This window comes from Crotalus tigris, unplaced genomic scaffold (assembly GCF_016545835.1).
Source record: "Crotalus tigris isolate CLP2741 ecotype Arizona unplaced genomic scaffold, ASM1654583v1 scf7180000017740.3459589, whole genome shotgun sequence".
Classification (NCBI taxonomy): Eukaryota; Metazoa; Chordata; class Lepidosauria; order Squamata; family Viperidae; genus Crotalus; species Crotalus tigris.
In genome coordinates, this window is record NW_024096607.1 from 36419 (window position 1) to 62966 (window position 26548).

The 26548-nt window shown below is 38.0% G+C and overlaps 1 protein-coding gene across 5 annotated transcripts in view; it reads right to left on the reverse strand.

The window, feature by feature from the left end:
- The window catches only part of AP1S2 (adaptor related protein complex 1 subunit sigma 2), a 46591-nt gene extending 31086 nt beyond the window's left edge, over positions 1-15505 (reverse strand). For 3 of the 5 annotated variants that reach the window (XM_039339873.1, XM_039339875.1, XM_039339876.1), the window contains exons 1-2: positions 15157-15504; positions 958-1136 (exon numbers count right to left, since the gene is read on the reverse strand). In XM_039339873.1, the coding sequence (XP_039195807.1) occupies positions 958-1136 (179 nt within the window). In that variant the 5' untranslated portion in view covers positions 15157-15504. Of the gene's footprint in view, positions 1-957; positions 1137-15156 lie in introns of all 5 variants that reach the window. The other 2 variants (XR_005556331.1, XM_039339874.1) reach the window with 2 other exon arrangements.
- Between the last annotated feature and the right edge of the window lie 11043 nt (positions 15506-26548).

A 26548-nucleotide genomic window follows, 5' to 3' on the forward strand; every position in this document is an offset into this window, starting at 1 on the left:
TCAAAATGCATCCATTCTTTGACTGAACAAGAAAATAAGGTATTTATAATTTTAGTAAACAATTCTTAAACATTATGCTTGAATTCTTTGGGAAAATTGTCACAAAACATCTTTGATTAGAGATTACAGTTTTCTTTTCAACATCACTCCAGGTGGTCACTTTAGCAATCTCAATTTAAATGTAAGTAGCACACATCCAATCTCCCATAGCACCACTATGTTTAACGCACATTAAAAAACTAAAGTAATGAATAGGATACTTCAATAGAAGTTTATCCTTATATTGAATACAGCATTAATAAATTAACTTACACAAAACCTGTTATAAAAAATGATGTCAAGTACTAAGATTTGGGAGCAGTTTCAAAATTCAAATCAAAATTCGAATCATACAGAATTGGTGTCAGACAAATGTTCAGCTAAAGATATAAATAACCATTACAATGGCAATCTATGAAAAATGTATGTTTAGTATAGAAAAATTTTGGTGGACTTTCTATATTTGATGAAATTAGATTCTAGCTTGAAGTAATTTTTTAAACCACAGCAAATAAACATCTTTTGAAACCTATATGGCAACTGAATACAGAACTATTTTATATAGTGCAATGTACCCGTGTGATACACTGGTGCAGTGTACCAGTGTGGTAAGTACCTGAAAAGGTGGGAGATCTATCTATCTATCTATCTATCTATCTATCTATCTATCTATCTATCTATGTATCTATCTATCTATCTATCTATCTATCTATCTATCTATCTATCTATCTATCACATACACACGCACACATACAAAATAATTGCATAATTTTTCACTATATTTTAAAATATATAACTAGCATTTTAGGCATGAATTAAATAAACATTTTCTATAATAAGGAAATAAAACACTTGTTTTTCTGATCCCATTTACTTTTTCTCAGATGTGTTCATTTTATGGTTATAAGGCAATACAACCTTTTGTAGACAATCTTCAGATCTCTCCATTCCAAGAAACTGCACATTTTCGGTTTACGGGCTAAGACTGTTTGAACAAGTTCTCTTGTGATTTTCTTCTTTTCTTTGTCAGATAATGGGACATACCATTTTTGAAGTCTCAGTTTTCCCTGGCGACTAAAAAGCAACATAAACTGCATCTGTTGAATTAAATAAAATATTTCATGTTAGCCTTTCTGACACATTGTATAACGTCTAAGCCAAGGCTTTTCAACCAGTGGTATGGGTACCACCTGTGGTACATTGGCACCTGGCAGGTGGTATGCGACCATCCTAGAAAAATGGTAGCAGGGGAGGGGAATGAACTGAACCGGTGGCAGCACCACACAAGCCTAAGTGGGAAATGGCTGGAGCTGCAGAGCTGTCAGGGCTCAGTGGAAGCGCCAGGATCAGCGCCAGGCTCCAGCTGGAGCTTGGCGTTGATCCTGGTGCTTCTGCTGAGCCCAGAAGTGCCAATCAGCTGGAATGTTGCAGCATCTCCAGGGTCCTGTGATTTACATTCAGATGCTTGGCAACTGATTCATATTTATGACAGTCACAGTGTCCCAGGGTCATGTGAAGTGACCAAAACCTGTTGCAACCACCCAGCAGACGGGGGGAATAAAAACCAAACACCCCCCCCACCCCACTCCCACTGCCAATCCTCAAAAGAAATGCTCACAACAATGAAAACCTCGCACAGGAGGAAAAGCACTGCCGGGCAGGCAGGCATCTTGCTCGGCTGTGGCTTGAGGGCACTTTTTTCAGTGCCATTGTAACTTTGAACAGTCACTAAGTGAACTGTTGTAAGTCAAGGACTACCTGTACTTCATCACTTTTTTCCTTTTTTATTTTTTTGGTCATCAAGTTTTTGACACCTTGCTAGGCAACTGGTGGTACTCAGATATTGCCATATCCTAAAAGTGGTACAATGGGTGAAAAGGTTGAAAAGCCCTGGTCTAAGCCAACTTTCTTGCACCAACATTTTTCTTCAATTAAACTTTAAAACACTACACTTCTCAAATTTTGTAGTGCATACTGTAATGCCTGTTCCAATCCAATATCCTTCAGGTGGCAGAACACCATTCTCACAATCTTAAATCAACAGTAGTACATTATACCAGAAGTTCAGTAGGTTCAAAACTATAGGATATGCCGCTGTATTTTATACCAAGTATATATAAAATGAATATCACAGTAATGAGTATTCAAAAATTATCAACTTGATAGTTTTATAAGTGCAAAGGAACTTTAAATATTCTAAGCTACTACTTATTCTTTTTAATCCTTGCCATTGAAGCTTAACACCTCAAAAACCAAGATCATGGTGGTCAGCAAACAACCCGTTAATTTACCGATAAATTCAGAAAGAATACCACTAGAAAAAGTTGAAAGGATCACGAACCTCAGTTCTAATCTACATGAAAGTGGGACATGACCGCTGAAGTAAAGACAAGGATAGAAAAAGCCTGAACAGCATTCTTCAAAATGAAAAAGATCTTCTGCAGTCACAACATAAGCCTAAGACTGAAATTCGGGCTTGTCAGATGTTATATTTTTTCTATCCTGCTCCATGGAGTAGAGAGTTGGTCTCTGACAGAAGGCCACCTGAAGAGACTAGAAGCATTTGAAATGTGGATTTACAGGCAGCTCTTACGTATAAGCTGGGTTGACAAGATCAGAAATGAGGAGGTGATAAGCCACCTGGGAAAGCCAAGGGAAATCATCAAAACAATTAAAAAACAAAAATTAGAATATTTCGGACATGTGATGCGACACCCAGAAAAATACGGCATACTCCATTTAATCCTCCATGAAAAGACTGAAGGCAAACAAGGTCCAGGCAGAAGAAGAACATCGTGGCTTCAAAATCTAAGGGATTGGTTTGGAGAAAACTCAGCAGCACTTTTTCGTGCGGCTGCTGATAAAAACAGGATCGCCAACATGATTGCCAACATCCGATAACGGATATGGCACAAGAAGAAGAAGAAGAAGAAACTTTGCCAGTGCTGTTTTATATTCCTGGAATTTATTCTTTAATGTTAGAAAGTTTTTTCTGCTAGAAAAATCTATTATTTCATTTAAGTATTTCCAGTATAGGCCTATACTATTTGGATGCAGTTTCAGGTGCACAAAATATTAAACACAATCTATTCAAAATCCTGTACATCAAAGTGTCTTAAATAAATTATGTGTGGTATTCCTCTTGCATATTTCAAAACTGCACAGAAAAAAATGTTAGACAGAATCACCATCTCAGTCTAAGCACAATATAAAGTGCAACCTTATATTGGGGGTGACCAGGCTGATTGCATGCCTCATGAGGACACTAACAACTGATGTGTGGCTGCGCGCAGCGCAGTGACATTGATGGGCCAAACCACTGTGAGGTGGTTTTTTTCAAAATTCAGATTGAGACCAGCTTTTACATCAAAGCCGGAACTAGTGAGGCTAAATGCAGGCGAGCAGGTGGCGGGCGTGCTGACTATATGTTCTATGACCTGACCATTAAAATGGTCACACAATGCATTGTACTTCTGGTGAGGGAATGAGACGGCCATAGGAGGCTGGGTCTCCAGCCTCTCAGTCCGGTTTCACTTTGCCTAGCATCTCTTAAAGGGACGGAAAGTTGCCCTGGAGGGACAACGAAGAAAGAGGGATCTTTCAGGAGCTTGGATTTGGTGGCAATCAATCTAAGCGTACTGAATACCTCCTCTAAAGGGGCGAAAGAAAGGTTTCCAGAAGAGCCGAGGCAGTCCAAGTTGTCTGCAGCCGGAAGGGAAGCTATGAAAAACAGCTGATCTTCAACAAGTTATGTCTGGGTGAGCTGAAATCTTTTCCTTGTGTTTGAAAATATTGAGACCCTGAAAGGGAGAACTTGAAAGAGTAAAGACCCCCAGAGAGACTTTTGGAGCAGCAATTTAACATTAAGGGGAAATGTTAAATGAATAACAAATTACCGGGCTACCGGAGTGTGGAGAGTTGATAAATAAGCCAACGAGGACATTTACTGGCGAAAAATAAGAATTAAAATAAGAATTAAGAATTAAAGAATTAAAAACACAGTGACCTTGAAAAGCTTGAGTAAAACAAAGTCTTGGTCTGAGATAATAAATGAAAGACTGTTTATAGCTATACTTGTTGACATTAGCTAAAGACTAAATAGACGTTATCTGGGGAAAAGAAAAAGAGAACATTTTAAATCCAAGAAGAGACTGGAGGAGGTAGTTTTGCCTCACAACAGCTGATTCCTGATTACACTTTGGATATAAGTTTAAGACTGTGAGCAATAAAATGAGTACATCTAATATTTCCAGACTTGCAAAGAAAACCTCTTCAGCACCCTCTGTCGGACAAGCCAGCCCAACAACCCAGAATTCTGTCAGCACATTGCTACAGCGTGAAAAAGCAAGTATGGCCCAAGAAGAAACACAGGCCTCTTTAAAATTAATTCAACAAATTTTGCAGAAAAACCATGAGGAAACACAAAGTAAACTGGAGAAAGTAAGTGAAGAAATTACGGATATAAAGGCACAATTTGAAGCTCAAAATCAAAAGATTATAAAAAATGAACAGAAAATCCAGGAAGTGGAAAATAAAACTCAAGACATTGACAAAAAGGTGGAAATGTTACTGCAAAAGAATGAAGGACTGGAAGAAACAAATCAAGAGCTAGAACCGGCTATGGCAATGGTAGAAATGAGAGAAGGGGAACATTACTTGAGGTTTCAAAATATTCCTGAACACAGTGAAGAAAATATAGAAACGGTGATTATTGAGCTGTTGGCAGAACTTTTAAACACAGACCGAGTAGATATTCAGAATGAGACTGATCAAATTTTTCGTATGAGTTCAAGCTATGCAAGAAAAAACAGATTACCAAGAGAAGTGCATGTGAGGTTCATGAAGAAATCAACAAGAGATGAAGTACTGAGAAAAGTGAGAGAGGAACCCTTACAATATAAAAATAAAATTGTGGTCCTAAAACAGATACCCAGGAAAGTGAGGGAGACACTACCCGGAGACACTACCATTTTCTAACTACAAAATTGATTGCCAAAGGCGTAAATTTCAGATAGCTAATACCAGAAGGCATTTTAATAAACTGGAACAATACAAGATATCGACTGGACTCAATTTGGAAAGCAGAGGACTTTGAAGTAAGAAATAAAGTAATTTTGGATGAAAGATTGCAGCAACAAGAGGATAAGCAGATGGGAGAGACAGCCCAAGGAGCAATGGCACAAGCAGAACAGAGGGGGAAAAGTGAACAAACAGGTAAAGGAGAAGGAACTGCCAGAGAACAAAGGACTACAAGATCAACTATGCCAAAATACAAGTAATGAAAGAGGAAATGGAGAAAAAAAATGAGATTTTTTGGTAAACGTAAATGGATTAAATTCCCCAATAAAAAGAAATAAAATTTTTAGGAAACTTCAGAAATTAAATATAGATATAATCTGTTTACAAGAGACACATATAAAAAAACATTACAAATTTTTGGAATACCCAAAAATGGGGAAGCTTTGTTATACATCAGCACAACAAAAGAAACGAGGGGTGGCGATATACGTTAAAGAGACAATAGACTCTAAATTAATATATTCAGATGAAGAAGGAAGAATTGTAATGGTTGAAATATATTTGCATCAAAAACAAATATTGTTAGTGGCAATTTATGCTCCAAATGATAGTCAAGAACAATTTTATCAAAGATTACACAGGAAATTAATAGAAATGGAATACCAAAATATTTGTTTAATAGGAGACTTTAATGCGATAGTAGATGGAACAATGGACTACAAAAGTGTCAAGCCCCCAAAGGCTTGACATACACACGGGGACGAGGGAACGCGGATGGCACCCCCCCCAACCCCCGAGTATGCCAGAACGCACGCAGCCACAACTGAGGACCATACCAGGCAGGGAGCCGGGGCTGTGCGTCCTTACGACCTGTTTACCAGTGCCGCCATGCCGATATGGACAGACGCAAGTTCGCCTCCGGATTCCGGTCCTTCCGACAACCAGCTGCTGCTGGCCCGTTCCGAACTCCAGCTGATGCCGGCATGCCGGGGGGACACTGGTGCATAGACACGGAACCCAAGCAGAGCAGCACACTGCAAGATAGAGCGCGGCGGAAAAGACTAGATAGCCGTGCAGGCGTGTTCGGGGTGGACTGGGGGCGGGGAATACTTACCAGGCGGGTGGGATACAAGCTGGGGAGGACTTGGTGGCGGGAACGAAGGAGGAGGCGGGACGGCGTCGGTGAAAGGGAGGACACAGGGAGAGGGTGGAGCATTTAATGAGTTTAGGCGGATCTCGGTTTGGGGCTGGGGGCGGGGAAACAGGGTGTGGCAAACAGTTATAGAGCACCGGAGAAGTACCACTCCCAGTGCTGACTTCATTTCATCCTTGGAATAAACCAGTCGATGAGTTTGTTGTATACCGGCGTTCCAGTGTATTCATTCAAAACAGGAAAACCCGTAAGAAGATTACCCAAGACATTCTTTGATATGGCAGAAGAAATTGGAATTCAAGATGTCTGGAGAGAAATCAATCCTCAAAATCGACAATATATCTTTTAGTCAAATAGTCATAAATCTTGGTGAAGAATTGACATGATTTGGATGACTCCTGAATTAAAGATGGAAATTGAGATAGAAATAGGCACATGGGCAGATCATAACCCTTTAAAAGCGACATGGAAAGAAATACAAAAAAACCCAAGATGAATTTAAAATCAATCTATACTAAAAGATAAAGAATTAATAGACTTGGCCAAAAGAGAAATGGAATTTTTCTTTAAAGAAAATAAAGAAGACACATCACTACAAAATGTATGGGATACAGCTAAAGCGTATTTTAGAGGCATAGCTATAACGTATATGGCAAAGAAAAACAAACAGAGAAGACAGCAATATTTATTATTAAAAGAAGAATTTAGAAAGTTAGAGACAGAATTACAACAAAACCCACAGGAAAAGACTTTGAAAAGAGAAATGGAAATAATAAAACATAAGATGAATTTGTTGGACTCAGAAAAATTGGCGGAACAAATAAAGAGAGAAAACAAAATTTCTTTGAAAATGCCAACAAGCCAGGAAGATGGCTAGCCTATAAGCTCAAAAAACAGAAAGAGAAGAAAATAATACATAACTTAGTAGATGGGAAAGGTTGTTTACAATTTAAAAAGGAAGAAATAAAAAAGATAATGAAGAAATATTATAAGGAACTGTATAGCAAAGATGAGGCTGCAAAAGAAAGAATTGCTCAATATTTAGAAAAAAGTAAATTGCCAAAGATTCTAGAGACATTCAAAACTATGTTAGAAGAAAGAATAACAATGATGGAGATATTAGAGGTATAAAACGACAAAAGAACGGGAAAACACCAGGCCCAGACGGGCTACCGGCAGAACTTTATAAAAATCTACAAGATATATTAAGCGAACCACTGAAAGATGTTTGTAATGGATTATTGCTAGAGGCCAAACTTCCAAATACATGGATAGAAGCAAATATTACTTTGATACCAAATGAAGATTCAGACTTGATGTATATTAAGAACTATAGACCGATTTTATTACTCAATTTGGATTACAAAATTTTTACTTCAATAATGGCAGAGAGACTGAAAAGATACTTAGTTGAGTCTATACATCCAGATCAAAACGGCTTTTTACCGAAGAGACAAATTAAAAATAATTTAAGGGTGATAATGGATGTATTAGACTAGTATGAATTACACCCAGGGAAACAATTAGCATTAGTGTTTTTAGACGCCCAAAAAGCGTTTGATAATGTTTCCTGGCAATTTATGGTTCAACAATTACAAATAATGGATTTTGGAAAGAATTTTACAAATGTGATAAAAACAATATATAGCAACCAGACAGCAAAAGTGATAGTGAATGGAGATAAGAGCTTTGAGATAAGAAAAGGTATGAGACAAGGGTGTCCACTATCTCCATTATTATTTATCTTTACTTTGGAAGTACTAAATAGAAGGATAAGACAGGACACAGAAATTAAAGGATTGAAAATAAAAGATGAAACATATAAGTTAAAAGCATTTGCTGATGATTTAGTGTTTATCTTGGAAGAACCTTTAGAGATGATTCCTAAACTATGGGGAAAGATAGAAGAATATGGAGAAATGGCAGGATTAAAAATACATAAAGAAAAAACTATAGTAATAGTAAAGAACTTCACAGATAAACAAAAAAGGCAAATACTAGAGAAAACAGAGGTACAAATATTGAAAAAAGTTAAATATTTAGGTATTCATCTTTCAGCTAAGTCAAGGGTAGGCAACCCAAAACACTCAAAGAGCCACTTGGACCCGTTTCCCACCAAAAACAAAACACCGGGAGCCGCAAAACCCTTTTGATATATAAAATGAAGATAACACTGCATATATCCCTTTTTACCTTTATTATAGGTGTGTGTGTGTGTGTTTGTGTATGTGTGTGTGTGTGTGTGTGTGTGTGTATGTATATATATATACACACACACACACACACACACACACATTAAAAATAAAAGTAAAAATATGACTCTTGGGAATATCCATACTATTAAAACAATGATCACCAAGAGAATGCTTTAAGAGAATAAAATTACATACACACAAAGGTAAAAAAGGGATATATGCAGTGTTATCTTCATTTTAGATGTCAAAAGGGTCTCTCTCTCTCTGTCTCTCTCCCTCCCTCCCTATCTGCCCTTGGTCTACCACTCCTCTTCCCCCCCACACACACACACACTCTCTCCCTCCCTCCCTCTCTCTTTCTCTCTCTTTCTCCCCCCTCTCCTATCTGCTGCTCACCTGGCAAGCTTCAAGCTGTTGTCCAACAAGCTCAGGGGTAGAAAACCTCGTCTCTTTTATGACTCATGGACTTCAACTCCCAGAATTCCTGAGTCAGCCTAGCTGGGCTAGCTAGCTCTCTCCTGCCCTTCCTGCTTCCTGCTTCCTGCAGAGACGCAGCAAAGGGAGGAGCTCCGCCCAGTAAGCTTTTCAGCTCCTCAGAGAACACTGTGAGTGCACTCTCTTTTACACACACACACACACACACACACACAGAGAGAGAGAGAGAGAGAGAAAGAGAGAGAAAGAGAGAGAAGCAGGGAAGTGCAATTGCCTCTCTCTGTCTCTGTCTCTCTCTGCAAAGGCAGAGGAGGCTGGGAGCCACAGGGGAAGGCTCAAAGAGCCGCATGCGGCTCCAGAGCCGCAGGTTGCCGACCTGTGAGCTAAGTGTTTGTCAGTAAAAGAAGACAATTATATAAAATTATTGAAGCAAATAAAGCTAGACTTGGAAAGATGGAAAAATCTCCAGCTGTCAATATTAGGAAGAATTGCTACAGTAATAATGTGTTGTCGAAGATTTTATTTCTATTTCAAACGATTTGGATAAAACTTGAGAGAAAATTCTTTCAAGATTTAAATTCGTTGGTTTTGAACTTTATTTGGCAGGGGAAGAAAACTAGAATTAAGATGAAAACATTACAAGATGCTAAGGAATATGGAGGTTTTGGGTTGCCGGAATGGACGTTATATTATCAAGCATCTGTGTTAACATGGGTGAAAGAGTGAATAACACTCAGAAATAAAAGGTTATTGTATTTAGAGGGACATGATTTACAATTGGGGTGACATGCTTTCTTATGGTACGGGAAAAACAGAGTCCATAAGTACTTTCAAAATCATTTTATAAGAAATGCCTTGTTAACAGTATGGGAAAAAATTAAAGCTAAAATATATTCAAAAATTCCAGGGTGATTATCAACGATGGAGGCATTTATACATCCAAACCTAGTAGACTTTGAAAAAATATGGACATATAAAGATATTTTAGATATTGATGGAAAATTAAAATCTAAACAAGAATTGGAAAATCAGGGAATTAACCTGTCCTGGTGGGCACATTTATAGATACAAAGTAGATATGAAAAAGATGTAAAAACGTATGGATTTTACAAGGATCAAACTGTGTTTGATAAGATTTTGTTAACTTCAGATGAGAAATTAATTAAGAAAATGTATAACTTTTTGTTAATTTTAGATATGGAAAGTGAATAAGTGAAAGAAAGAATAAGATGGGCAAAATTTTTTGGTTATAATATAGAATTAGAAAAATGGCAAATGTTATGGGAGAGAAACTATAAATTAACAATGTCAACTTCATACAAAGAAAATCTGTATAAAATGTTTTATAGATGGCACCTTCCACCAGCAAGATTAGCAAAAATGTTTTAAATATGTCAGATAGATGTTGGAAGTGTAAACATAATATAGGCACGTATTACCACATTTGGTGGACATGTGGTAAGGCAAAGGCCTATTGGAAAAATATACATATGTGGTTAGAAAAAATATTGGGCGAACAAGTGGATTTTAAACTTGAATTTTTTTTACTAGGCATTATGCCTGAAAAGACTAATAAGCAGAAACTATATTTAATTTTACACATCAATACAGTAGCGAGAATAATTTTTGCACAATACTGGAAAAAAGAAGGACTGCCATCAGAGGAAGAAATAATCAGGAAAATATTGGAATGTGCAGAGATGGACAGATTAACTATGAGGTTAACGATAAAGAAGATACTGACTACTATCAAATTTTGAATTTATTTTATTCTTGGTTAAAGAAGAGAATGAAGGATTAGGAACTGAACATGTATTAACATAGCAAACTCCAGACAACTTGTTGATTGGAAAAAATAACATATGTTGATTCAAAAAAAATTATAAAATAAATAAATAAATAAAATGGTCACACAAGCATGTATGTAGGCTCTTTTCAATCTTCAGCCCTTACTCTGATGATGTCAACAGTTAAGTTGATGAAAGCTCAGTAATAAAAAAGGCTATTTATATCCCAGATTTCACTAATTTTATTGATTTTTAAAAGTGCAACCTATATTGCCAGGTAATATACCCTATCCTTTTAACTGATTAACTCAGAAAAAGGAGGAAGTGGGTATATATGGTTAAAATGTAGAGTCATATTTTACAATCACTATTTGAAGATGAGTTTTCATTTCAGTAGAAAATTATCTATTTTGATGCCAGCACAATATAGCACAATTATGGGACATAAAATCCATCCTTGATACTTTTTTAAAAAATAGTAACTATTCTTTAATGAAACGAGTGAAAAGTATTTTATTTCCTTTGACTACCCTACCAGGAATTTTATTTTTTGCCACCAATATAAATAGCCTATTGTAAAAGAGCTATTCTGAGACAGCAATTATTTTTCTAGAAAAAGATGACCAAAATATAGAAATTGAAACTGAAATTAGTAGGTGAGGAAGCACTATAGATACTGCTCAGCCACATTAAGCCACTATTAAGAAAACAACGATCAATCATAGAATAAGCTAAAATTGTAATTCAAGTCTTTCTTGCAATGAAGAGAGATTACAATATGGCATATTTTTAACACTGAAGAAAAAACTATTATATAGAAAAAGTCCTTCCTCTAAAATAGTTGTATTATAATTAATCATATCTCTGTAGCCTGTTTTTGTGAGGCTTAGTTATGATCATTCAATATTGTTTCCCCTTACTTTACTCTGCAAATCATGGCTTTAATCAAAATAATAATCTGCATATTAAAACAAAACTCCCTAGGACATAAATATTTTCCCCCTTTTTCATAAGATTGGGAAACTGAAAAAAACTATAAGTAGAAAGCATCCAAGCTCCCAATGGTTTAATTGACCTCCTTTTTGCCTAGGTTGACTTTAAAATTATCTTGTCAGCTTGTATCATTAGGGAGAATTTGAAAGAGTATTCATTCCTTTTGAACAGCATAACTCCAATAGTTTTAGAAAAAATTTAGAAAAATGTTTTATAGATGGCATTTACCACCTGCAAGATTAGCAAAAATGTTTAAACACATGTCTACTAACTGTTGGAAATGTAGGCAAAAGCCAGGCACATACTATCATCTTTGGTGCACATGCCCTAAAGCAATTTTTTTTTTGTCAAAAATACCCATGTGGTTACAGAAAATATTAAGAAAACATATATTTTAAGCCTAGAATAAAATAGAACAGAATAAAATCTGGAAGGGACCTTGGAGGTCTTCTAGTCCAGCCCCCTGCTCATGCAGGAGAACCTATACCATCTCAGACAGGTGACTGTTTAGTCTCTTAAAAATCTCCAGTGATGGAGACAAGGTGTTCCACTGGTTAATTGTCCTCACTGTCGGGAAGTTTCTCAATTCCAGGTTGCTTCTCTCTTTGATCAGTTTCCAACCTTTGTTTCTCGTCCTGCCCTCTGGTGCTCTGGTAAATAACGTGATCCCCTCTTCCTTATGGCAGCCCCTCAGATACTGGAATACTGCCACCATGTCTCCAGTTCTTTTTTTCTTTAGACTAGCTCAAGGGTGTCAGCCTCAATTTCATTGAGGGCCACATCAGCATTGTGGTTCCCCTCAGGGGGCTGGGTGGGTGTGGTCAGGGTGGGTGCAGCCTACTGGGTGGGCATGGATGGAGTGGGTGTAGCCTACTGGGTGGGCATGGCCAGCTCCACATTGTTCGCATCAAGGATGCCTGTGGGGGTCTGGGTAGGAGTGGGATAGATCTGAGAGTCTCTGGCAGAAGGGGGTGGGACCAGGGCAAGTACCAAGACATGGTTCACTGAAGGAGCCTCACTGTTCCTCTCAGGCCATGCGGGGGGGGGCTTATGGAGCTAAGATTGAATGTGTTTCAGCATAGATGGCCACCACAAATTTGTACATTGGCTCCCGGCCGGCCAGGGCTGGGGCCAAGGCAGAGGGAGCCATTCCCTCACTGTTTCCAGGATGGCTTCGTGGGCCACATGAAACCACTTCGCGTGCCGCATCTGGCCCCCGGGCCTTGTGTTTGACATGTCTGGACTAGCCAAACCCAAGTCCCGCAGCCATTCTTCTTATATTTTAGTCTCTAGGCCTTTGATCTTAGTTGCTCTTCTCTGAATTTCTCTTTTTTGTGACATGGTGACTAAAATTGGCTGCAGTATTCCAGGTGTGGTCTTACTAGGGCTTTATAAAGCGGTACTAATACTGCACGTTATCTTGATTCTATGCCTCTGTTTATACAACCCAGGACTGTATTAGCTTTTTTGGCTGCTGTTGCACACTGCTGGCTCATACTCAAGTGATCGTCCACTAGGACTCCAAGGTCCCTCTCACATTTACTGTTTTTAAGCCAGGTCTCGCCCAATCTACACTTAAACCTTTAGTTTTTCCTGCCTAAATATAAAACTTTTGCTTTTCTCCACATTGAAACTCATTTTACTGGATAGGGCCCATTGTTCGAGTTTGTCAAGATCTAGTTATGACTTTGTTTGCTTCTAGTTGTTCACAGATCTGTTTTTTGATGATCTTTTCTAGGATCTTCCTAGGTATTGAGTTAGGCTGATTGGTTTGTAGTTTTCTGGGTCTGTTTTTTTCTTTTCTTTTCTTGAAGATGGGGAACACATCAGCCCTTTTCCATACCTCAGGTACTTCCCCGGTGCTCCAGGATTTATAAAAGATATGATGCAATGGTTTTCAGATAACATCAGCTAATCTGTCAGGTCCCGGTGATTTATACTCATCAAGATCGGATAGGTGTTTTAACATTTTCTTGCTTATTTTAATTTTTGTTCCTAATAAGTCTTTTCCAGTGGGTTTTTTTTGGGGGGGGGGTATATCGGGCTACAGTTTCTTTTTGTGTGAAAACTGATGCAAAGTATGAGTTCAGCAACTCTGCTTTCTTCCTGTTGCCTCTTATTTCCTTGCCATCTTCTCTCTTTAATGAACCTAGTTTCCTTGACTTTTTTGTTGTTGTTAATATGTCAGAAGAAACTTTTTTATTATCCTTAATTTCTGTTGCAATTTCTGTTCTTTGTTCATTCCAAGCCTTTGTTTTCCTGACTTCATCTTTGCATGTTCTAGCTATCTGCTGATAACCAGCCTTTGTTATGTGCCCCCCTTTCCATTTTTTCTATTTGTCCTTTTTGTCTTTCAGTTTGTCAGAGATCTTTGTGCAGTCTTGCTGGTTTCTTCTTGAATTTCTTGCTTTTCTTTCTCATTGGTGTTGTGCTGGACTGGGCTTTTATGATTGCATTTTTCAGGGTTTCCCACACTTCTTGGGTTGTTTTCCCCTTTAGGATTTTCACCCATAGGATCTTTCCTACATTCTCTCTGAGTTAGTTAAAGTCAACTCTTTTGAAGTTTAAGACACTGGTTGGATTGTTTACTATTGCTAGTGTTTGCATTATATTAAATTCCAGTATGACTGGTCACTTTCATTTCATTTATCCAAAATCACCACAAATTTTGCTGTTTCTGCAATTCCACGGAAGACTTTTATTGTCAACTGACTTGCCGTTTTGCAAAATAGCAAGGGGAAAAAAAGAACAAGAGCCCACAACCATAACTCTTGTCTTTTCCTACCATGTTTATATTGCCTCCATCTGGAGGAAAAATTTGTTGATCAAAAGACAAAACAGCTGTATAAGGACTTTATGATGTGTAACATCAGAACAGTGCGTTGGAAAACACCGTCATTAGCACTTCTGTTTTATATAAGCTGTGTTTGAAAGATGGAGGGAAGAAAAACAGACGAAACGAAATTAGGTAGAGATGATTTAATGAACTATCTGCCCCGTTCACACAACCACGCAGAAAGATACACGTAAGTCCAGCGGCAGGCAAATCCAGTTTAAAGAGGAAGCGGAGTCCACTCTCGAATACTTCGGATAATGAAAAAATAACCAGGTGGATCGCCAAGATTTCGAGAGAAAAGTCAGTAGGAGATAGTATTTCCATTTAACCACCCAGTAAAGCGCACCAAGTACCACGCGAGAGCAGCGGTGTCACTCCTCCTTCCGTCAACAGCATGAGAGGTCACGCGGGTACCAGAAACGGGGCCCAACCCCTCGAGGCTGGAGCCGGCTTTGGCACACGCGCGCGGAGTCCGGCACAATCCCCTCTCGAATTACACCTCCAATTATACGGAGCGAGCATTCACGCGCAAACACACATGGAGCCGTACAAGAGACGAGGAGAGGCAGAGAGCCCCAGCCGCACAGCTCTCCCAGTCACCCATCCCAGCCAAGACCGCTTTTTTCTTGTAGCTCCACGCGAGTTCGGAGGTGCAGCCGCCAATCGCCGCACTCCCGGCTCGACTTGCCCCATACTTACCGTTATCCCAGAAGCGTTGGGAGGTGCGCGCACGGCTGAGGGAGAAAAAAAAAAAAAGGAATCCCCTCAGAGCTCGCTTGAGTAGACACAGCCGACAACCTCCCACCCGAACCACTGGCCGAAGAGAGGCTGCTCGCGGCAAGGAGCCCGAGAGGCGGGGCCAAAAGAGAAGGCGCGAGGGAGGGAATACAGTCCAATTCTAACCGTCGAACTTCATTCGCTCTTCCGAAGAGAGTCTATCCTGTCGAGAGAAAGAGGAGGAGAAAGGTTTCCCTGGGTAGCCAATCCATGAACAGAAAATGTACGCGATAAGATAGAATGAGTAGGAATCGGCGCTGGTACTACCCGAAAAATACAGCAGGTTGCAAGGAGGGAGAGGAACCAATCAGAACAAGAAGTAAACGTAGATTTTTTTTTATATAGCCAATCAGAAGACAGCAAGGAGTGACATTAGCCATCAGAAGCCAAATGAGGGGTTGTCTCTTTTTTTTACCCATCCGGGCACAAACCGATACATCGACTAGAATAAAATGGGCATGCGCCGTTGCGTTGCTGATAGCGACGTTTCGCTTATAACCGTTAAGCTAGACGTTCCTAACATCTCGCGCTTTCTTCTTTTATTTTATGCATTGATTTTTAAGCAAGTTAGGGAATTAGAATATTGTTACAAAAAGAACTACCCAGCATAAATTGGGAGGAGACGAGGAAGCGACTTTGCGTGGCCTATGGCTAACCAACTGCAACATATAGGCAGCTGCGCAGGGAAATTATTTTTGCTGTGTGCAATCAATAATTAACGTGCAATCAGTTGCAGGAGAATATACAAGATAAATGGCAAGGAAACTAGAAGGCCAGGAAAACAATTAAGTTTCTACAAACACTGTTTTTCCTAAATAAGGTAATGGTGGATATTCTATTCCGGAAGAGTGTTGTCAATTTCCCCGAGAGCAGGACAGGTTTAAATGGTTTATTACTAGGAAATAATTAGTTTGTATGAAAAACACATTTTGTTGTCTGTGAACAACAAAGATGTAGGAAGGACCAGTGACATGTTTGTTTCAAGAGGCAGATGCTGGAAGGCTGAGAATTATTGAGTGGGATATAAAGACTCCCCATCTATTTTATTTAAAATACTTATTAGTTATGGTGGAATATCCTGACTTTTCACAAGTCTTGAAATAAGATCCTACTATCAATCTAGTCCAGCGGTTCTCAACCTATGGGTCGTGACCCCATTTGGGGTCGATCGACCATTTTTCGGGGGTCACCAAAGGCGGCGATCCGCCATTTTCTCCCCTCCGGGGGCGGTGCCGCGCATGCGCACCGCGCATGGGGGCGTTGCTGCGCTCTCTTCTGGGCTTCTGCAGTGCTCTCTCTCTCTCTCTCTCTCTCTCTCTCTCACACACACACACACACACACACACAAAGAGAAATTTAAAAAAAGTTTCTACAAAAGTGCAGGCTAGTTTGTGCAGATTGGAGTACCATATTCTGTTTGTTCTGTATTCATATTCTGTTTCTCAGAGTAGATACATGCATTTGTAACATTAGAAAGATGCCTTAAAATAAATGATTTTTACCAGTACCAGTTCAAAGATACTATGTAATTGTATTTATATAATTTATTCTTTTAATAGGTTTGGATAAGTATTTTACAAAGAAAAAATTTTAAATAGAATTTTCACCTATGTTATTGCAAAAAGGAACTAGAAGGCTTCCCAATTTATCGCACAAATGAGTGAAATACAAAGCATGACATGACATCTGAAAATAAATTGAATTTATTAATTTATTTAAAATAAATTATCAAAAAGGATTTAAATTGCACCAGTTATAGGTCAGGATGGAAATTTAGATAATTATTGATTCATAACAGTCATAAATAGCTTCTTCCCCTGAGAAATTTGTTTAGCATATGTAGTATACCATATCTGACATGAAGCCTAGATATATTATTAATAAATAATTATACTGCTTATTTATTAAGTAATAAATAATTTAAGATATTAGGAAGTATTTAGGATTAAATTTCCAAGGGAATGATTTGAAAAAGTGGTTCATCAGTGTCAAGAAATAGAAAGGTTCTGAGTTTAATAGTTTATACGAGGGAAATTCGGAAATAAATCTCCATTTGAGCATGTGCGAGAAATAAGTGGGGATAGCGATGCCCATCCTATGGCACTATGAGCAGTAGTTCAGTAGGCAGTGAGGAATGGAAGGAGAAGGTTGTGTTGCATTTGACTCGTGCACTAGGTCAATTGAAAATGAACCCTGCCATAGAAAATCCCACCAAATGTGAAGTGCATGCGTTAATACGATTCCTGTGTGCAAGAAAAATTTCGGCAGCTGTGATTCATTGCAAACTGTAATGTTTATGGATCAAATGTAATGAGTGAATGTGTCATATGTCAATGGTGTCGCGTGTTTAAAGATGGACGAACTGATGTGCACGATGAGGCAAGCAGTGGCCGCCCATCTGTAGTCAGCGATGAACTTGTGCAGGAAATTGACAAAAAGGTCCATGAAATCCATTGTTTCATGATATCTGCACTTTCTTTACATTTCCCCCAAATTTCTCAGACTGTTTTGTACGAGGTAGTGACAGAAAATTTGGGATACTGCAAATTCTGTGCTTGTTGGGTACCAAAAGTCCTTTTTGAGGAGCACAAAACACACCAAATGGGTTCATGATGCTGTTATAAGATAGCTTCATTCCCAAGTGGAAGATTTTTTTGCAGAAGGAATTTCAAACCTTGTAAGACAGTATGACAAGTGCCTCAGTTTGATTGGCAATTATGTCAAAAAGTAATGTAATGTAGTTTTCTAATGTATAGGATAAAAGTTCTGTATCTGCGAGTGTCTTTCATTGATAACCAAACGGGCGTTTATTTCTGAATTTCCTTCATATAAATGGTTAATATATTAGGGCAGACATGTCAACTCGCAACGTCACATGAGCTTTTTTCCTATTGCCGGTAATGGGGTGGGCGCGGTTTGCTTGTGATACGTCCAGCCCGCGGGCCGGCAGTTTGACACCCCTGTATTAGGGTTTATATATTATATCTATTACATTATGGTTAATATATTATCCTCTATAATAATTTGAAAATTAAAATCAATATTTATTGAATATTTATCTGAACTTCAGATAAACCCAGTAACTAATTCATATTCTATAAAGCTTACTATCCTACATTGAAACTTATTTCTAATTACATAATACAGTACCCCTGTGCTTATAATCCTAGATAGGATGATTGGGCTGCTTATTGCTTTTTAACTTCTTAATGTTGCTTATCAGTGCATAAAATTTCTTCTGACATATGTATGTTTAAATTGTTGACAGTAAAATTACATGTTCATTGGGAATGGACATTTAACTGAAAACGATTGCATAGGAAGATGTTTTTCTGCTTCATGCAGTCAGACAGGCACCATAAGCCCAAATAATAAAAAATGGAGATGTATACAGTATTTGAAAAGTACTTAGAGCTAATGTTACATGCTATTTTAGAACTCAGATTGTTGAAAGGGCGTGACTGAAGTTTACCACACATTTTCCTCTCAAGGGGAAAATGAATACATTTAATGAAAATTAATTGAAGCACATACCAAGTCAGTAATGTTTAAAATGAAAAACATAAGGAAAGCAGGCTTTTAAATACTTATTCTAAGAAGGCAAAAAAAGACTTCTCCATTTGAATAATAGAATTCACATTTTATGTTCCTGATTTTTGAAGGTTCACATTTTTAATTTGTTATAGCTATATCTTTAATACACTTATTTGAAGCATCTTAATTAAAAACTAGTCAAAATTGTTTTTGCATGGACAAAGATAAATAATAAGACATTCCTTGCATGCAGATTTACAAACTTAAATCAGGGTTTTCATAGATACTCATAAGAGGAAGGTGTAAAATCCATTTTGTACTCCATAATCTATGTCTATTAATGTTCTGTTTCTAAGTCATCTTTGCACAGCCTTGGAGCTTTAAGCTGGGACCAGACTCTTGAAGTACTCTCCTATGTTTATCCTTTTTTCAGCTCTCCACCTTTATCCAGAGATCTTCTAACTACCAAGACAAATTTTTACTATTGTATTTGTATAACCCTTCTGCCATATAATGTCCCCGTTATTGTTTCAAAAAAATGGCTACTGCAGAATCTCCTTCCCAAGAGGGCTGCTGACCAGTAGAGATTTTTCTCTCTTGCTGATGGTCTTCTGATTTTGCTGTCAAAGCTGATTCTTTGACAGCGTTGTTCCCTAGATTTGAATGGGGACATTTAGGAATAACTCAAGATGACTTTTGGATGGCTGTGGACCTACCCGGTAGGGGAAATCTTGAAGATTTCCACTGGGGATAGCAGTGGAAAGTCACTGGTCTTTCATCCACTGTTTCAGCAGACTGTTCTCAAACTTTATGCACATTAAATTAAGAAGTTAAAAAGCCTGGGTTTTAACTTCACTTTTAAAGTTTTTGTTTTGTTTTGATTTTTATCTTTAAAAGTTAACTGGTTGGCTGAATGCTGATTTATTTCAACTCCCTGCTGGATTTTATCCATTCTTTTTGCTTCTTCCCTTTGATCTATTTTCCTGTTTTCATTAATTCCTGGCTTTCCATAAGGAAAACCAGAGCATGTTCCTGGATAATGAAATGGCTTTTACTTGATTTTTATTTTTATTGGACATTCAATACAGGGATTTTGTATTTTATCAATTTGCAAAAAAGTTTGGATCTTATTTTCCTCAATGTTTCTTTTAATTTTGGATCAAAATCCCCAGAAAATATCTTTCCTGCTCCTTTGTCTGAAAAATATCTACCCACACTGAAACAGGACACCTGTTCATTAGACAAAGTGTACTAGCAAGAGAGTTCACAGGGAAATATAAATGGACAATTAAAAGGATGCTCTTTTTTATATTGGAAATTATTCCTGATAACATTTGGAGAGAACATACTGACCATTCGATGAGAACAGATTTATAAAAAGAAATTGTGCCTGAAGTGGTTGGAGAATAATGTGATTCCTGTAATTCCAGTGCTATCTCAGGTAGTACCTTCCCTCTAAGTAGATATACAAGTAGTGTCAGACAGACTTGAGCATTTTTGGCTTTAATGGCAGATGTTCTGTTTGCCTATAAAAGTCACAATCACACCTAGATTTTAAACATCTGTAATTTGTTAAGTATTATGATATTGTGTTTACTGATTAAATATGACAGTCATTTTGTATTACTGGTTACCTTGGACTTCCTTTTGTAAAGATTATATATTCATTGAGGTGTTAGTTCTAGATGTTACTGATACTGTTGTCTTTCATCCTCTTCCTCCTTGTTTCAGTAAATCAATACTGTTGTCTTTCATCCTCTTCCTCTTTGTTTCAGTAAATCAAGTAGCAGAAAAAGATAAACCTAAATCCTGCTGTTGAAAGAAAAATCTTCATCAGGGTCCAGTCCAATCCGGAAATAAAAAAATGGAGGCTGTTTGGAAAGAAGGTTCTTTATTGAGTTGCCAGAAACTTCAGTGACACAGCATGTGTTTCTGGGGTGGCTGACCACATTAAGTTGGGAATGGTGGGTTTTTATACCTTCCTGGGTTTTTGTGTTTGGAGTTGTTCCTGTTTCTGTGGCATGAACTTTGACCTGAGGTTCAGTGTGCCCTTTTGGTATTCTAATGGTGGTGGGTTAATCCTAATATGTCCTAAAGGTCATGTCTTGCTTCCCTCAGGCTGTGGCTAATGGCTATTTCCTGTGTTGGATTTTTGGGTGAGGAGTTGTTGGTTCTAATTCTATCACTCTGCTATTGTTAGCTATCAGTTTTGGTGCAATGGATTTCAAAATATTTTGTCTTGAATGGGCTTCTGCCCAATAGTATTTGCTCATGAATGGGGCCTCAATCTTTCTGAATGGATTATCAAATCTGCATTGTTACAGAGCTGGCCTGTTTAGTTTCTGCTTGGGACTATTAAGAAAAACTGGGCTTGCTTTTCTGCCTTTAAGATCCTCTGGGGAAAATATAATATTCTGCCTTTTTAATATTCCCAAAAATATTTCCTTCTCTGGGGGGGTGATTTCCAACATTGCCTCTATTGTATTTTTGCTCAGGAGAAAGAAACAACAGAAAGGATGAGTGTTTCTCACTTTTCCTATATTAAAATGTTCCATTGCTCCGGCTAATTTCTTGCAATGTATCCAAACTTTCTTCCCTATAGCCCTGCTAGAATATAATCTGAACAAAGGCTTGGCCAGACATACACCTGTAACTGACCAGCTCCTGGTCAGCTTTATTTTAAGCAGAGACGTATATGTATCCCTTAGCATGCACACAATCCTTGTCATTGATTATTGAGATTTCTGATCTACTTTACTAAAATCTGTCTTTGTCTCCAAACATGGAATCTAAAGGATGCTACAGAAAGAAGTTTGCAGAGTTTAAAAGTCTTAACATCCCAGAATCACATTCCAGATTATTTAATTACAATATTTAAACTTTATTAAAGTTACAAGAATATTGCAAGAATTCTTCTTGTACTTTCTTCAGAAACATAATTGTATAAAAAGAAATGCACAGAGCAATTTAAATTTGAAATGTTTTGATGTTTTCAATTGTGTTTCAAATAAATACTATGTTTTGTGGGTTTTCTTTCAAATATAAACCAACTACACAAGTGAAACTGTTCTCAGGTTTTTTATGCTGTTTTAGGCAAAATGACTGGAAATCATCTCACCTCTTGCAATCTTGTCTCTAATATTTTATTGGCTTTTGATGGGTAGCTGTTTTGAGGTGGAGCATTGGAATGAATCAGTGTCATGGCCCCGATTCAGAGCCTGAATCTGAGGAGGAGGTGGAGGTGGAGTTGATGCCAATGGAGGGAGATGGAGCTGTCTTTCTGGCCCCAGAGGAATGACCAGTGGAGTAGGAAGAGGCAGTCCTGGGTCCCTCGGGCCTCAGAAGGGTTGCCAGAGAGGCAGAAAGTGGACAGGATGACCGAGTGAGGGGGGAGGAGCTTGAAGGGGCAGGCAATAGACCAGAAGAGCAATGGAGTTCAGGAGATGAGCAAGTGCCTCCCCCGCCTGATCCCCAAGGGTGGCGAGTGGAGAGAAGGTGGAATCAGCGCAGGGCAACCCAGCTACTTGGGAGGAGGGCATCCTGCCCCTCTTCACAAGGCTCACCTGGAGAACAGGTTTTAAGGAGACACTGTGGGGAGGGGCTTTTGTCAGGAACAAGTGTTGCGTTTTGCTGGGCACGCTTGCTGTTACTGACATCTGGTTAAATTGCCCTGCTGAGCTTTGTTTTGCCTTGTCATGCCTAGTCTAGCTGTGAGGGACCTTGTAGTGACACAGTTCTGCTCCAGGTGGTGCTGCATTCCCAGCAAACCCACTCTGTGTGTGTTTGTGTGAGTGTGTTTAGAGCTTGCTCTTGGATTCCCTGTAAACGGTGAGAATGTTGGGGGAAAGTTGGAGCAATAAAAGGAAGTTAACCCTTCACTTTGGCTGCATCACTTCCATGCCAGCCCCGGGTCATAATAATCAGGTATTTTAAGGCACAGGACATAGCAAGGGAGCTTTTTGTATTTGATGGTTCTTTCATTCATTGTGCCATTGCCTGACTGCATGGAAGGTAACCTGCTACTGTTGTGTATTATTTGTTTTTGAAAGATTTCTATGAGAAAGATAAAATAATAATAATAATAATAATAATAATAATAATAATAATAATAATAATAATAATAATGAGAAGAAGAAGAAGAAGAAGAAGAAGAAGAAGAAGAAGAAGAAGAAGAAGAAGAAGAAGAAGAAGAAGAAGAAGAAGAAGAAGAAGAAGAAGAAGAAGGAAGAAGAAGAAGAAGAAGAAGAAGAAGAAGGAAGGAGAAGAAGAAGAAGAGAAAGAAGAAGAAGAAGGAAGAAGAAGAAGAGAAGAGAAGGAAGAAGAAGAAGAAGAAGAAGAAGAAGAAGAAGAAGAAGAAGAAGAAGAAGAAGAAGAAGAAGAAGAAGAAGAAGGAAGAAGAAGAAGAAGAAGAAGAAGAAGAAGAAGAAGAAGAAGAAGAAGAAGAAGAAGAAGAAGAAGAAGAAGAAGAAGAAGAAGAAGAAGCAGCTGCTCCTTGGGTACAATCCCAAAACAACTGGAACACCATTTGAACACCATTGGCATTGACATATTTGCTATTAGTCAGTTGCAAAAGGTGGCCTTACTAGGAACTGCTTCCATCCTGTGACATACCTGTAATACCATCAAACATCCACATCTGCCTATCCCAGGTCCTGGGTAAGGACTCGATAGGTAGACAAAATGCCAAATCCAGTCTGAACATCTGGCTGACTGTGTGATGATCCATCAATAATAATAATAATAACCCCCAGTGAGGCACTACCTTGACGTGGTTTTGGGGCTTGTGTACTCTGAGGAAGATGAGAGCTATGCCAGAGGTTCAACCATACTGGACAGGTCTCATCAGAGGAGTCAGACAAAGAGTGTCTCTCCCATAAAAAAATATGGTGAGATGTAAATTTCAGAATGCCATACCGGCTCAGATGTCGCCCGGGTTAACAAGGTCCGCGCTAGATATTGGAGTTCCTGGATATCTGGTGAAAAATGGGTTACAGGACTCAGGACTGTTGGCTGAGCAACCAGGGCCCGCAGCTGCAGAATTACTGGAAGAAAAGTTGTTTACCCGTCGCAGATACACAGTGATGGAAAACAAAGAAATAATGATCTGTTACTACAGATCAAGTCCAACAAGAAGAGGATATCTAAAACGAATGCACCAATTCTGGAAAGAACAACATCCAGAATCAGAAATAACAGAACAGAGACTAGCAGATCAACGCCGATTTATAACACGAAATAAAATATTCACAGAAACAGACTTGGACGAACTGCAAAGGTTTACCCAGGGCAAAGAAATCAAAGCCTTACCAGAAGTAATTCAGAATGTAGAGGCAAACCAGGGGGAGTTGGCAGTGAAGGAATCTAGCAGAGATATACAACTGTTCTCATTTGGAAACCAGGCACCTCTACCTCAGGAAGAACAAAACCATCTAACTAAAGAAATAAAAGAATTGAAACAAAGAATAACTGAGCATCTAGAACAGCACAAAAACAACAGAATAAGGCTACCTGCATTGAAGCTTGTTCCAAAGAAACAGCTAGCACAAGCATTAAAAGATGCAAATACTGCAATATCAAATATAAGCACCAATTCACTGCAAGAAACAAACCAACTAATGTACAGCACAACTGCAGTTATAACTGAATACCTGGGATGCAAAATCAACAAAGAAGAAAAACAAACAAACAGTGCACCAGAAAAATGGAAGGTTAGACTAGAAAATAAGATCAGCAAGTTAAGATCACATGCAAGCAAGCTAGAACAGATGACAGAAAAGAAGCTGAAGAACAAGAAGACCAAAGAATACCTAATCAAGAAATACCACTTAGAAACAAGGAAGATCAAGGAAGCACTGGAAATAATAAAGCAACAAATAACAGCTATAGCCAGGAAAATCAGTAGATATGAAGCTCGAATTGCAAACTCTAGGCAGAACCTCCAATTTCAATCCAATCAGAAACGTTTCTACCAATCCATCAATGGAGAAACTACAAGGAATCAGTCAGTACCTGACAAGGAAGAAACAGTGCAGTTCTGGAAGCAGATATGGGATAACCCAAAGAAATACAACAAGGATGCGGCTTGATTAAAAGAGGTGGATGCAAATAAAACAGAAGTTGAAATGAAAGAATTAGTAATAACAACAAAAATGATAGAAAAAAGAGCAAGGAAAATCAAAAATTGGTCAGCACCAGGTGAAGATGAACTGCATGGGTTTTGGTTGAAACATCTAACTGTTATATACCCACTCATTGCCAAGCAGTTCAACAATATACTACAAGGAGGAGAAATTGAAAAGTGGCTAACAATTAGGAAAACCTACCTAATAATGAAAAATCCAGCAAAAGGGGCAACACCAGGCAACTACAGGCTAATTACCTGCTTACTGTTAGAGAATTTTAATTTCTCTATTGGTGAAAAATAAATCAGAAGCTCTCACAGTTGACTGCATTTAGCTGATTCAAATAACTTTATATTTATATAAAAATATTTACAATACCATTCTTCTTTACAGCAACATAGCTTAATGAAGGCTTCTTACAGAGACAGACCAGAGACAGAACTTGAGACTGGAAATCCAGCTAACTAACTCAATACTCTTTTGCACAGACTCAGTAGCACTTTCTTCACATTGGCTGACTGAGTTACACATGACTTTTCCTGTTCATGAATATTCCAACACTCCTCCCTTCATGACAGGAAGAGACATCAGACCTATTGACTTGACACATTTTTTTTTATTGAAAATTTTTAAAATTTTACAAAAAAAAAAATTCCCTTCCCCAAACCCTCCCCCCAACCCTCCCCCAACCTTCCCAGAGCTGAATACAGGCTTAATTAAAATTTAAAAGAATTTTTTTTAAACACAAATAAACCATATACAAATTTGGTTACAATAATTAAACAAATCATAAAATACTTTAACGCCAATATTTAAAAAGCAGAAAGAGAAAAAGAAAAGAAACAAAAAGAAGAAGAAGAAAAAAAGAAATTAAAAAGAAAAAAAAAATATCTAAAAAATATCTTAAACTTTAAATATAAATTATTCAAAAGCTAAATAATATTTTTTTATATCATACTTGTATTGTATAAAATTTATCCATCTTTTCCATACCAAAAGGTACTTCTCTTGCGATTGATCTTTCAAAAAAGCCGAAATCTTTGCCATTTCCGCTAAATAGGAAATTTTAAGAAACCATTCTTGCAAAGTAGGCAAAGATTCCTTCTTCTAGCATTGCCCTACTAACAACCTAGCCGCTGTAATTAAATTTAACATTAATATAGTTTCTTTACTGTCAAAATTGGAAACAATACCCAACAAAAACAATTGTGGAGTAAATTTTATCCTTCTTTTAAAAATTCTTTGAATATTCCACCATATCTTAATCCAAAAAGCTTTTATATTTTTGCATAACCACCAAATATGATAATAAGTAGCATCCAAGCAACCACATCTCCAACATTTAGGCTGCAAGTTTGAATACATACGAGACATTTTTTGTGGATCAAGGTGCCATCTGTAAAACATTTTATAAAAGTTTTCCCGTAAATTTTGGGCTTGTGTAAATTTGACATTCCTCACCCAAATAATCTCCCAAGTATCTAATGGAACCGATTCATTAAAGGATTTAACACATTTTTAAATTGTGAAAAACCTTGTGCCATTAACCTGGCCTTATACTGTTTATCATTATTTGGCAATACCTTTTTCTTATATACCCACTTACAACCCACAGCTTTGGTTCCCTGTGGCAAAGTCACTGATTTAAATACTTCATG